At 40.4% G+C, this 14527-nt stretch overlaps 1 protein-coding gene across 1 annotated transcript in view; it reads right to left on the bottom strand.

Annotated features, from left to right (window-relative positions):
* Positions 1-9610, bottom strand: part of LOC134528936 (uncharacterized) — a 54220-nt gene extending 44610 nt beyond the window's left edge. The window contains exons 1-3 of the mRNA XM_063362605.1: positions 9467-9610; positions 8681-8845; positions 5306-5804 (exon numbers count right to left, since the gene is read on the bottom strand). Of these exons, the coding sequence (XP_063218675.1) occupies positions 5306-5804; positions 8681-8845; positions 9467-9610 (808 nt within the window). The remainder of the gene's footprint in view (positions 1-5305; positions 5805-8680; positions 8846-9466) is intronic.
* Between the last annotated feature and the right edge of the window lie 4917 nt (positions 9611-14527).

Consider the following 14527-nt stretch of genomic DNA (forward strand, 5'->3'; position numbering starts at 1 on the left):
ACACATTGAAAACTAATTAGGTAATATATATATATATATATAGGTAATACAAGTACATTTTTTAATTTTGTAAAATTTCATTAGTTTAAATTTTTACTTGTAGCATAGCGTTTAACGGAAATATGAAAAAAGTGAGCGAAATTATGTCAAAAACCTTTAAGATTTAAAGAAAGAGAAAACTTAACCTTTATAATTTTTGGTAAAATAAATTTAATTACTCTTTTAACGTAAGATTCATTTTGCAGACTTAGCTAAGAAATACGTGTGTACTTATTTTAAATGCGTATATATACGTACTTCTGGTTATTGTAAAGTAACAAAGATTACACTCATATACTAGGAAGGAAATAACTTTTTCAATGTCTGGTACAAACCCAGCAATGTTGGCACGTATGGCATATATGCAAAAACAAAGGTGCTCTAACATAATAAGATGCTTGGCATATTTAATTGCAATACATGTTTGCAAGGTAAACCAAAAACCTTCTTAAAATATGACAAACTAAATTAAAAATGGTAATGCTCTACAATATCGAGAAAAAAATCACAAAGAAACACATATGAAAATTACTTCTCAGAAAAAATAAAGTAATCAATAGCCTTGTTATTTAATATACCAAAATTACAAACAGTCCCCAGCTCGAAACAAAGAAGCACATGCGTACTTTTTAATAAATTGAACATTATTATTTTAAAAATACAGTACATATAAAGTAATTATTGAAAATTAAAATCGAATGAAAAAATTAGATGAGTTGTAAAACAATATCAAACCAATATCACACGTTGATAAGAAATTCAGGATTTGTTTTACTTATACTGTACTAATTTAAACACAAAAATATATGTATTATTTTCACTTTCAATTCAATTTTTTTCTGGGTTTAAAATGAATTAATAGTTTAGCGTGCACACAGTTTCAATCGATAGTATTTTTTTTTCACGTTCGTTATTTTGTGTGTTTATGAATGGTGAAGGAGGGGGATGGGGGGGTTATCAGGCAAGTGGTCACGGAAAGATCGGCTGTTGCTGTCCCTGGAAAGAGATCGTTATCAACCCTGGCGTTACACATACTTTACCCGTGACCTTGCTTTGATGATTTCGTCTCTTAGTCGACGCCTCGAGCGGCGATATTTCAAACTAGCACTGCGAAATGTGCCAGGGTCCATCGTGTATGTCTAACGGAGGAGTTCGCGTAGTGTCTTAAGAGTGGCCATATTTCACCATATTTTATCCAACAAGTTTATGTTCCAGTTTCGAATTTGTGTTAATCCATTGAAACAAAGTGATCCTAATTTTTTTTGTAATAGTATTGTATGGCGTCTTTGAATGATTTTTGCAGGGGTGAAGATATATTAAACCATTATTTTGGACATACACTATTGCTGGTTTATACTGTATGCCATAGAGAAAACCTTAAGAATGGACAAATAAAAAACAAATAAACAAACACACAGAAAACAAGCCAAAATCAGCCGATTTTGGTGTCTGAGCTGTCGTCGTTGTTTTGTCAAAATTTATATTTAATTTAATCGCTGTAATTGCTTCGCTGTATTGTCGTTGTGTCGTCTAGATTATCGGTTTAGTATCATCGTTGAAATCCTCTGTCATTGTGTTGTCCAAGGTTGTGGCCTGTCTGTATTCACTGTTTTTGTTACGACTGTCCCGACGCTGTAAGCCCACTGTGTTCATATGTGCTGGGATATTATTCTAATTCCTTTCACGGAATTTTCTGTGCTGTCTATATATTTAACTTTGAAGTCGGCTGATATTAACTTGTTTTCTGTGTGTCTGCGTATTCTTCCGGTTTTCTCCATGACTTACAGCGTAAACCAGTAATGGCGTATGTCCAAAATAATGTTTTGATTCAGTCTTGTGATGTTTCGCAGGCTCCAACATTAACCGCCGCGCCGAGAGCTAGAAATAACTGGTTGTTCCACGTGGGTGACGGCAGATGATGCAACACTTATCTTGCCGAGGAATGTTAGATTCGGCCGGGGCACATATATAGGTCCTGTGGTTGCACAGCCAAATAATTAAATAATACGTATGTACAGCAAGCCGTGGTCAGTAAATTTTAAAAGCTAAGACAACAGAGTTAAGCACCTCTTAGGCCGGTGTCAAACTATCCGTTTAGGTGCATTTTAAGACAAGCTGCCGAAAGAATATTCAGAAAAAAATAAGTTTCAGCCGCCGAAAAAATATTCAGCGGCTGAAACTTATTTTTGCTGAATATTCTTTCGACAGCTTGTCTTAAAAAAGCACAACGCAAGTCTCTCAACAATGCACGAGGAACTATTGAAGTAGCATAAATCACCGAGTATAAACTGGCAACCGCTCCGGTTCAATCGCATAATGTGACACCGGTTTAATGTCTCGTTGATTGGGGAATTTGGGAAGTGATCGGAGACAGTTACCGGCCATCAAAAATCAGCAGGGATGATTTACAGACACCATGGAAACCAAAAATCAAGATGGTCGGGCGGAGAAACGAGTTCGGGTACACTCTGTATTTCAAGTCGAGGGGATGCACTTGAACAGTTGGAATTATAACTCTCGAGTCCGTTGGACAATATTTGAAACGAAAGAACATACACACACATATATATAATGGACGTGTGTGAGATGTTTTAACTCTTTAAACACTACTCTTAAATAAATACTTGAAATATGCCAACTATGCTCGAATCTTCACTGCGCAGCAATTTAATTGTATCCTCAGGGACGGGTCTACGCTTTCCTTCGCCCGGGGCATAAACTAGGATATGGAGATCCCTGCGGCCCCCCCCCCCCCGGACCAATTAATAAAAACCTACCACTACGCACTGTCTAGCCTGAGCCTGAGCCAACCCCTCTTCCCCTCATCATAAGGGAATGCCTCCTCTTTTAGGTCATGATTTTATATTCATGTCAAAGACAGATAAACTTGTAAAATTTTTAGATGGTTTAACTTTTACGAAATCAAAAATATATGCATCGCATACTTTTTGTATATTTAGCTGTCAAAGATATATACATACTTTTGGGGATACAAATAATAATAATTAAATGGATTTCAGAACTACAACTTTTTAGTTTTAAAGGCAATGATACGGGCCACTTCATGAGAGGGTTTGTTTGCATAAATAAAACTTAGCTGTCAAAATCCTAACATAGTTGAGAATTTTGAAAGGCCAGGTAAAATTATATAAAATTTTAAAAAATAAATTCAAACCGTTTCTTGAAGTAGCCAGTAGCATTGCTGTTAGAGTTAAACAGTTTTAGTACTGTTTTCCAGTTAATACTTTTAATTTGTACGCCCCAAAATCGTTAAAAATTTAACTTTGACAACTTCCTATACAGTAAGTATGCGATGTAAATAGTTTTCATTCAGTGGAAGTTAAACCATTGAAAAAATCTACACGTTTACCAGCGTTTAACTTAAATACAAAATAATGACGTAATAATGTGACGCAACCCCTCATGGTAGTTTTTTCGCCCGTATTACTTATCCTCCATGACCTCCTAGCAAGCAGGTCGCGCAAACTCATAGCAAACTGAGTAAAAACATCTCCATTGAAACATGAGTTTTGATATTGAGTAAAATCAAAATCTTAATAGATGGTATGCAGTTATTTTTCCTATTCACCTTTTATTTCACACTTTTTGTAGTTTTAAAATAAAACCGCCGACCAATCCTGCGCCTCCTCTAACCCTACCACCCCCACCCCCCTGTCCCTGGATCCTTCTCTCTCTATGCTAATGATAGTTTGGTTACGATTGCTCGTGAGTTTATCGTTAAATATATAAGTAGCGTTAGATGTCTCCTCGAAAATGTCAGAAGCTCGAAGTAATATCGACTATAATTTTGAAAAGTTTACAGTATGGAATCATTTCTTAATTTTCAAATTCCAAGTTTTCTTACTGCAAATGTAAAGGTTTTTTATCATGCTACTTTTAAGCTCCTCACTAATCAATCGGAACATGTATTAATTGAAAAACACGATTACAATAATCAACACAATACCCTAATATGTGATTTCATTTCGTGACTGTAACCTCAAAAATAATGTCATCGTGTGCGGGACTTGAATAATTATTTCCCACTCACAAATATTCTTTTCTAAGATATTTTCACATTTATTCTTCTGTTCAAGCCTCTTTCTTGGAAGCAAAAATCCCCTAAACCGTCCAACTTCTCAATGTAACTAAACTCCCCAAAATATTATTTGAGCTTCAATTTGAAGCCAACCAGAGTCGTAATAATGGTTGCATTACTTTTAAAGATTTCCATTACTATCAATTAATTGTGTACCGCAATTAAAAATACAACTGCATAGACTCTTTCAGTAACCATCATTTTGCGTTGTTAAAAAACAAGACTTAAATTTATAAATGTTCTATAGAACATAGTTTTTCAATACCAAATCATGAAACTAATTTTTCCTTAATCGTGTCATTTATTTTTTTTTAAGAACAAGAACTTTCAATATTAAAGAATTTTCGTATACTCTCACGATTTGACAAACCCTGTGCTATAGGAATAATTATTTCTCAGAATGAAAATGCTATTACTTTATGCAGTCATATCTTGCTAGATTTTAGGAATAAACATTAAATTTCACTGAGTATGACACACTTCACTACAAGTGTTTTCAATCTAACTTCAATGAACTCTAACCACCGCATGCGCATCCATGTTATACTCCTCGCAAGCAGGCAGTGTGTGTTCGTGCGGTGGCATATCTTGCGGGCGTCTAGGAAGGCTAGTGTTCTCGGATTAAAAGCCACATTTCAAGGTCACTCATCTACAGGCTGTCACTCCCTAGCGTTATCACTCAACATCCGCTTCACACGGTAAAGAGAAATTTTTATGTCCAGATTATTTTACAAACGTTAATAGTAGATTTTAGTGTTCCTGTATAACAAGTTAATGGATAGACACGTGTTTCAGGAGGGCTGGAAGAAAAATTCGTCCATTCTCAAACGGAAAGTCTTTAGTTCAAGCCTCACGAAGTATTTTTTTTTAAAAATAAAAAAAAAGTATTTATATGCAAATATCCTCTCTGTGTTAAAAAGAAAAGCCGTGAACTTATTGAGAAAAATACTATATTAAATACACTAATAACATCTGATGTCATACAAGTACTACATGGTATTTTATTCGAAAGTCCCTCATATCGTTTACCAATAGCTACTTGCTTTATGGCCAATATTTGACAGAGGTGTTCCAAATGTTATTTTTACCACCGAGGTGTTTTGAAAATCATGGTCAGGTTCGAGCGCCGGGGACTGCTGGTAATCCCCGGGAGAAGCGGGCTCTCACCTTCCTTGGGCAACAATATGACTTGGTCCGTCCGGCCGTAGAAGGCGTCGGCGTCTCCGTCGCCCTGCGGCGGCGGCGCCGGGCCGCCCCCCGCCAGCGGCGCCGGCAGCTGCGGGGGCGGCGCGCGCGGCCGCGGCGGCTCCTGCAGCCGCAGCTTGTCCAGGATCTGGCGCTTGATGAGCTCGACGCGCGCGGCCGCCAGTTGCTCGCCGGCCAGCGCCGCGCGCCGGGCGCCGCAGCCCTGGCAGGCCGCCGCCGCCGCCGCCGCCGCCGAGGCCGCCAGCAGCACGAGCCACGCCGCCGGGAACATCTCGTGCACGTGCGCTGATGCCACTCGTGCCGCCGGCCCGGCCGTGTTCGCTCTTATGGCGAGCTCGTCACCGGGCCCCCGCCCTCCCGGCACGGCGGGCCAATGGACGGCCGCGCGGGAAACCGGCCGTGGACAGGGCACCCCTCGCCCCCTCCGCACATCCGCGCCACTATCAGTTAAACCAGTAACCTTTGAGACCGACCACCGCTGCGAGCATGTGATCGCGACGAACACGACGAGCACGACGAGCACTTGGACTTTTGTCTCCGCGCCCGGGGAAGAGAGAGCGGCAGGTCATCACCGCCGCCGGGAGCCCGAGGACGTCTTGGGCTCTCGGTGTCGCTGTGGTCCCGCGCTACCTGGCAGGTCCGTCCCGAGCTCAGATAGCAGCGCACACTGTTGCCGTGTTCGCGCTACCCGGCTGGTTAGCATTAAAATTATTACTTTGTATGCCATTGTTTATAATAAGTTTTAACAATGTTTTTAACTACACTATCTAGGCCGTTTTATTACCGATGTAGTTTTTCGGAAGAAAAAAAAATTAAATGCTAAACACGTTGAAATCAAGATAGCTTTATTTTTATTCATGTCTACATAGAGTTAAAAATTTAATATTTTCAGATGATGCTCTTGATAAAATACAACAAGAAAATGTATTTCCAATGTCTCACAACATGCCACATAACCAAAAATCGCTCTCCCCGCTTCATTAACAACATATCAATGATCACCATATAAATTCATACCAAACAATATAACACATTCTTGCAAAATCCCAATACTTTCCAATAGTTACAGACGAGAGCTACGTTTATATTTTTAATGGTAATTCGCTTGTTCTCGATTCCAAATGGCTGGGCACCATGGGCATTTTGTTACTGATACCAAAAATACCATATACTATATACTAATTGACCCCTGAATGTTATGATGCTAATCAAATGAGGCACGATACGCCAGACATCTGCTGGAGTCGCGTTTAGGGAGACATTGCTTCTTGAGGTGTCCAGCGGTAACCTCCTGTTCTGATAGAAGATCGGGCACCCAATCGTGGCGGCAGACTGGGCGGCAAGTTTGACGGAGGAGTGACTAGATCCTTCTCTTCCCCAAATCTGCAAAAATTAAATTTGTTGCTAAAACAAAACCAAGAGTCTGTAAGGGTCTTCTTCGATGTCCGAGTGCACCTCCGACAGCTTCGAGGTCGATGGCAAGGCTTCTGGAGGAGGCTCGAGTTGTTGATAGGCTCTCACGCCACTGAATGATGACGATGATGATGATGATGATGATGATGATGATAAAAAGATTTATCAGTGTTGTTATTGACCATCACTATTCAAATGCTGACCACATGACTTGTCGATGACAAGGCCGTTAGAGACGGAGTAGTCGTGTAAACGATGAAATAGAGCAGCGATGGAATTCATTGGCGCGGGAAATTATGTAGTACCCACGAGAAAAGCCACAGGCGCACGGCAACGTCAGCCATGCTTCCCAGGTGCGTAAACACCGGGTTTGGCCCTCGTCAGGAATCGAACCTGGATCATCTTGTTGGGAGGCGAATGATCTGATCATTCAACATCGTGACCTTGCTAGCCGAGATGCAAATGTTGAAGACATTTAGCGTTTGATAAATATTTCATCAACAACCTTCAAGAAATACATTCATGCGTCGATCTATACTCTAGTATATAACCTTCTAATTAAATACACACGAAAGTACCCTATGGCTATGCGGTGAACATAAACTGATAAAGTCACAGTTTCTTCGCCGCTCACAGAAGCACTACATGTGAACTTGCCGAACAGCGAGACTAACATCTGCGTTTCCGCCTTAGACTCCTCAAGGATCCAGTTACCTAGCTTGCGAGGAATCACCATTTATTTAAGGTGCATTCTTTGTTGAAAAGTTTGTGGACTTAATGCAGTTTCTCACAGTGGAGTAAAAGAAGCAGCTTCATTATAGAGATGGGAAAATGATTTACCAAGGCTCGACAATAACAACTAAACTGCTGAGTAATGTAAACACTAAACAACTACTGATAGCGGTAGTTTTGATAAAAATTGTTTTGTATTATGTTGTGCATTGCTGCAAGAGAAAATGTAAAAGAAAGGTTGTTATCATTTCACCAGGAGTATGATTCATTGTTGTTTCTTTGAAATAGTAAAGCATCTAACAGTTAAATGTGTTTAAAACCAGTGAATGCATTATTTTTTTAGTTTTAAGCCTCATGCTGGGGTTGTAATCTGTATATGTTATCGTACACGACTTCTTTATAGATAGAGGAAAATTCTAATTGAATTTATTGTTTGTTTAAATTTTTTGAACTTTATTAGTTTGTCGATTATTACTTTTTGATTAATGGCTAATTTAAGTATTGAATTTTGTTTATAATATATAGTCAACTTAACCATAGATGTTTATTGAACTTCAAAGCTATAAAATGGATACGATTTGCGATAGTAAGAAATTGTTTTATTTTTAACATAAAGTTATTACGATAAAATAGTGTGGCGCTATGCTCCACAAATGCCTATTTTTTTTTGCCTAGTTCAAATTAGTATTTTGATTTTTTTTTAAGTTTAGTTTTACCTTTTTTAAATATAATTCCATATACTCAGTTGCTTTCGAATACTTTGCTGATTCGTAAATGTTTGTTTGGAAACTTAATGGTTAAATTAATTTATTTTCAATATTGACTGTAAATTTATTTCCGTGTTAATTTTTTAATATGGTACAGTTTATAATCTGGAGTAGTGAAACAACTTTAGGAAGATTAATACAGTTAGGGAACGAGCTCCGCGGGTGTGTTGGTGCGCCTGGATCATGTCGTCAGGTGGGGAAGCCTACAACTCACGTAGTTTCGGTTCCCTACAAGAATTTCCGAAGATTTCCGAAGTTTTGCGTTTTGGTACTAACGCCACTTCAGCCGCTAAATCAGAAGTTTCCAATGAAAACAAGCATGTTGTGACTGACCTAACCTAACCTAACCCTTCGATTTTTTTTAAAATTTCAATTTTTGAGAGAAATCCGAAGTTGCACGAACTTGGTAGGGAATCGAAACTACGTGAGTTGTAGGCTTCCCCGCCAGGTGCGCGGCGAGCGCTTCAGTCGTGACGGCGCGCGAGAGAACGAGCGAGGACTCTGACGGTTGACCATGGCGGCGAGCGGACGCAGGAGACCCGAGCGGCTGGTGCACTTCGGCAGCCCAGGAGGCCGACGAGGACTGGGCCTACTGTGACACATGGAACCGAGCTGTAAGTTACGAGCCGCGACTGGATTGGGCGTGAGGCCCGGAACTATCCCGCATTTACTGGTGATTTTTTCTTTACCGAGTGTTTTTCGGTGCCGAGGAAACAGACTGAGAATCCCTGCAAGCCTAGGCATTGAGCGAAAGGGAATTAAGTCAATGAATTTTGGAGTGAAACTTCTTTGCCTAATGGGTAACAATTTTCTAGCGTTACGAAAATTCCGATCGCATGAGGGGAAATAGTTTGGAAAGTTGGAGGGGGGACCGGCAGAGGACGAGACGGCATGGCACAGACTTTTGCACACACTTGCACACAGTTTTGCACACACTTTCATACACTTATACACACACTTGCATACCTTTTCTCACACACTTGCATACACCTTTGTACCCACTTGTATACACTTTTGCACACAATTAAACACACTTGAACACACTTGAACAACTTGAACAACTTGAACACACATGAACACACTTGAAAACACTTGAAAACACTTGAAGTCACTTGAGCACACTTGAACACACACTTTTTCACACTTTCACGCCTTTAGAAAATTTTGCACACTTTTGCACACTTGCATATCTTTGGAAAATTTGGCACACTTTTGCACACTTGCACACTTGTGCTCTTTCCATCTTGCGCACTCGCGCACTCGCGCTCTTGCGCACTTGCCCAATCGCACATTTGAACATTCGCGCCCTCGCACTCTTGGGCTCTTGTGCTCTCGCGTACTCGCGCACTCGCATATTAGCGGTTGTTTCTTGGAGTTGGCGCGTCGAGCTGCGATGACGCAGTAGCAGCCTCGAGCGGGTGACACGTGGCGGCGTGCGGCTCAGATGTAACCCCGCCATACTGCAGGGATAGGCGGGTCGCGGCGGTAGGGACCCGTCTGCGCCTGACGCCATCCCGACTTGGGCAAAGAGCAACACAAAGAGGTTTGAGTTTGTTGTTGTGCACCGCGCCACGGGCTATCTTCACGTAAAAATATTGTTCTTTCATCGTATTATTATTTAAGTGAAACTTCTCGACTGAGGGGTTAACAATTTTCGAATGTTAGTAAAATTCCGATCGCATGAGGGGAATAGTTATGTACGTGGTGGGGGAACCGGTAGAGCAGGAGAGTGTTTCAGCGGCGACGCCACTCCAACGCATGCGCTAGCGGTCGATTGGGAAGACAGCAAGGAGGGAGGGGTATAGGTACGTAGCGTAGCATGCTACATGCTAGTTGTAATGGCCGGAAGGAGAGACTGCAGGGAAGAGGTAGAAATGACGCAGCAGTGATGCTACGGAACTCTCGTAACGCAGCTTGTGTTTGTCTACACCTGAGTTTTCGTAAAGGCTGACGATTGATGCTGCCATTTTTATTTTATTTTACTTAAATAATTAACAATTTATTTATTCGTGTGGAAAAGAGTTATTGATTTGTGCAACTGAGTTTATAATTATCATTAATTTCTATGTGGATAATTTGATCGAGAATGAAAATAATTTATCTCTATCTATACCTAAAAAGCGAGAAGTTTCACTTCTGTCGTGGAAAGTGACCTTTTTTTTCGCGCGGGTGCGCGTGGAGTTGTTTGGACATCCTGTAACGTTTTGGCCCTGACCCTAGCCAACACGTACAACTCCCGCGCCTCGCCACACCGTAAAAAGGCTCTAATGACTCGTACCGCGAGCGCAGGAAAACCCCAAAAAAAATATTTGAATCCAAACAGATAGCAGACACAACAACACTATTAGTAAGATTATGAACAGTGAGAGGGGACAGCAAGTTATAAAAAAAAGAGATATTTATATGGCACCATTTAATAGTTAGATAAGTATATCATAAAAGAATTTCTCACAAATCGGCGCGAACCACTTCCAATACATACTGTATTATATTTAAAAAAATTTCTATTAAACTATACACAAAATACTTCAACAATTACTACCAACGGTATACTCTGATCTTAGACTTCGGAGCTCCGAAGAATTAATATAATTACCCCAAAAAAAATATTAACTATAGATATATATATATAACATATTAAAACAACCTCTGACGCGCCAGGCATAGTACAACTATAAATATTAAAGGATAAACTTTTGCATCTGATAAGCGTAATGTAACAACATATTAACACATATTAACATCCCAATAAATATCTTAAAAATTTATCTAGTTCCAAAATTTTGGCTTAAAACAAAAGGCCTTTCACAGTTTAAGTCATTGTCTAACGCTGACGGTCTTTTCACTTCTACGTCTGTCGAGTATAGTTTTTTTGCACGCGGAATGTAACCAACTGCTGGACAATCAGATTGCGTAGTAAGTTTGGAAAATCCACGCTTTATCATTTCTTGCTGTGATTAAAAAAGGGTCAATGGGGCGGTGGCATGGCTGGCACTTACTTGCATTCCACGTCGAGAAGTCCGGTCACCTGGTACACTCAGTTACTCACGAGCGTAAAATGATGGCGAACCATCACCATTAGACGTTGCCGTAGTTGCGATTTTCTGCTGCGACGAGTTCCCGTCATGCTGGTTCGGAGGTGTCGTCGACGCACGTATTTCCTCCTTAAAACATGCTCGCGATATTCACCAACCTCTTCATCGCTCCCCCACGTCCTACGTATACGGCTTCCCCAACCGTTTAAAGGGCAAGCCGTTCATAATCGCTTCGTAGTGGAAGCATCACCACGCCCAACCCGCTTTATTTCGACACGTTCGCCACCGGCTAGGCCCACAGGCCGACTCCCGATCACTCGTCCCCTGACGTCAGACCCACTCCATATGTCCGCTGACGTCAGACACACAGCTCTTCCGCCACGTGCGTTCGCCGCGGAGCGATACAATCGATGATGCTCTCGAACCTTCCAGACCAATATAATAACTAAAGTCCATTAAAATTAACAAATTAAGAAGACTAAATAAAAATTACAGTTTCATATTTTTTTTTTACGTTAAACCAAATATAACAAATGTAAATCAAAATAACTTCTATTACCAGGGGAGCCAAAAAATAAATATAAAAAATCTACCATTTATCCAGGCCAGAGCTGTAGCAGACATGCTACAAATCACCCCGCTCAAAAAAAAAAAAAACATTGTTGAAGCAATTAAAGAAAAGGTTTTATCCAAACCATTATCGTTTTAGCGGTAATCATCCTAGGACCAAATAGCCTAACAATAAAAGGTAACAATTAAAGTACAATTAATAGGGCAAGTAAGAACAAGAATAAAGATAAAAAGGAGAGAAAACTACACAAAGTCACCTAACAAAGGAACAAAGTATTGACAAGATAGCACCAACAATTAACAAAGGTACAAAGACTAACCGCTATAACCGACAGTACTTAAAAATAAATCAAATACCATAACAAAAAAAATCATTCCACTCTTAACCTACCCAACTCATTATCCACCTGGAATAATATATTTTTTTAACTGCGAAACATGCGCATTCTTTACTTTATACACATTCTTAACATCTCGTAGCAAAACCGTGACTGGACCTAGAAATCTAGTTATTTCAAAGGGCCCCGCAAAAGCGTGCTGAAGTTTCCCAGAAATAAAATCCTTTTTATTACTAAGTATATATTGTCTGCACAAAACCTTTTCACCTATCTGATAAGGATTAGGAATACGATCTTTGTTATACTGTGAGCAGATCTTACTCCTAGCTTTGTCCAAATTGATAGCAACTTCATTCCACATATTTTCCAGTCGTCTAGGACTATGTACCTCTAAACATTCCGGATTGATCCCCCAAACATTTAATAGGGGGTGACAGAGTTCTCGACCCAAAAAAATTTCTCCAGGAGTAAAACCTGTTCCACAGTGTTTGCTACTGTTAAACGCCAAGTTCAGATAAGGCACCGAATCATCCCAGTGGCGGGGGTCTTTTTGGTGAAAAATGCTTAAGGCTACCTTAATATTCTTGTTTACTCTCTCAACTAAATTGGGTTTGGGATAATAAGGGCTCGTAGTAATATGTTTCACCCCCCATCGGAAACACATTTGTTGGAACATGGTACTCATAAAATAAGTGGCGTTATCGGAAACCAGTAGCTCCGGACCCCCATACAAACTCCAAACTTTATCCACCAATGCCCGTATCACCTGCACACTCTTCATGTCCCGCAAAGCCATCATTATACAAAACTTACTAAACCCGTCTACTAATACTAACAAACAGTTATTTCCTCGCATGGTGCGTGGTAAGGGCCCAAAAACATCAATAAATGCTCTTTCCCACGGTCTCTCGATCTTCTCCACCGAGTATTTTACCACCTTACTATTGCGGGGTTGTTTACACACTTGACACAAATGACATTGCTTAACATACTCATCCACATCCTTTTTTAGGGTGGGCCAATAAAACTTCCCCTTTAATCTTTCCTCTGTTTTCTCACTTCCACCATGGGCTCCTACACAAGAATCATGAAAATATCTTAAAAGCACACTTGTCAAGCCCTCAGGGACATATACCTTTTTTACCCCATCTTTCACCCAATATAGAATTCCTTTAAAAAGTTGGAAATTTTCATACCCCTTTCCCCCTACTTTACTACGAATATTTCTGACGGCACAATCCCTCTCCTGCCATTCCTCTATACCTATAGAACTTTCGGGAAAGTCTCCTAAAACATTTAAATATTCTTTAACTTCCACCCCGTCCTCCTCTTCACATTCGCTCTCGTCTGATTGGTCCTCATTTTCTACAACATGCTCTTCGGGATTATACATGCGCGACAAAGCATCGGCCACTTTATTTTCCTGCCCTTTGATGTGACGAATCTTAAATCTGAAACGACTTAATCTCATCACCCACCGCTCAATCTTCCCAAGCTGCTTAGGATGAGTAAAGAGCCAAGTTAGGGCCTGGTTGTCCGTATGTAGTTCAAATTCATCGTGTTCTAAATAACACTTAAATCTTTCTAAGGCATAGACGCAAGCGAGGGCCTCTTTCTCATATACACTATAACCTTTTTCATGTTTATTGAGCGTCCTACTAGCAAACATAACAGGTTGTAAACCCCTCTCTCCTTCTTGCAATAAAACCGCCCCTAGGGCTAAACTAGACGCATCCACTTGCACAATAAATTTTTTATCAAAATTTGGAAGGGCCAACACCGGAGGGCTTGAAATGGCGCGTTTTAACTCCTGGAAAGCTTTATTCTGAGCTTCACCCCAAACAAAGGCTACTCCCTTCTTTTTTAGTTCATTTAAAGGGGCGCACAAGGTGGCATAATCGGGTATGAACCTGCTAAAAAAACCCAGCATCCCCAAAAAGCGCATAACCCCTTTCAGATTTTTAGGTGGGCCATAATTAACAATCGGAGCTATTTTCGCAGGATCCATCTCTAAGCATCCATCCCCCACAATAAATCCTAAAAAACTGATTTTCCTTTTTACCCAACACACCTTCTCCGGGTTTACCATAAACCCAGCTTCTCGTAGTTTCTCCAGCACTTTCCGTAAATGCTGAAAATGTTCTTCCAAGGAATCGGAAAACACACAGATGTCGTCTAAAAAGCTAAGTAAGAACTTGTATTGATACTCTTGTAAAACTTTCCCTAAAATCCTGGATAAACATTGCGCCCCAAAGTTCACACCAAAAGGTACTCTTCTCCACTCATATTGGCCCCAGGGTGTCACAAAACTAGTATACGGCTGGCTCT

This window comes from Bacillus rossius, chromosome 2 (assembly GCF_032445375.1).
Source record: "Bacillus rossius redtenbacheri isolate Brsri chromosome 2, Brsri_v3, whole genome shotgun sequence".
NCBI lineage: Eukaryota > Metazoa > Arthropoda > Insecta > Phasmatodea > Bacillidae > Bacillus > Bacillus rossius.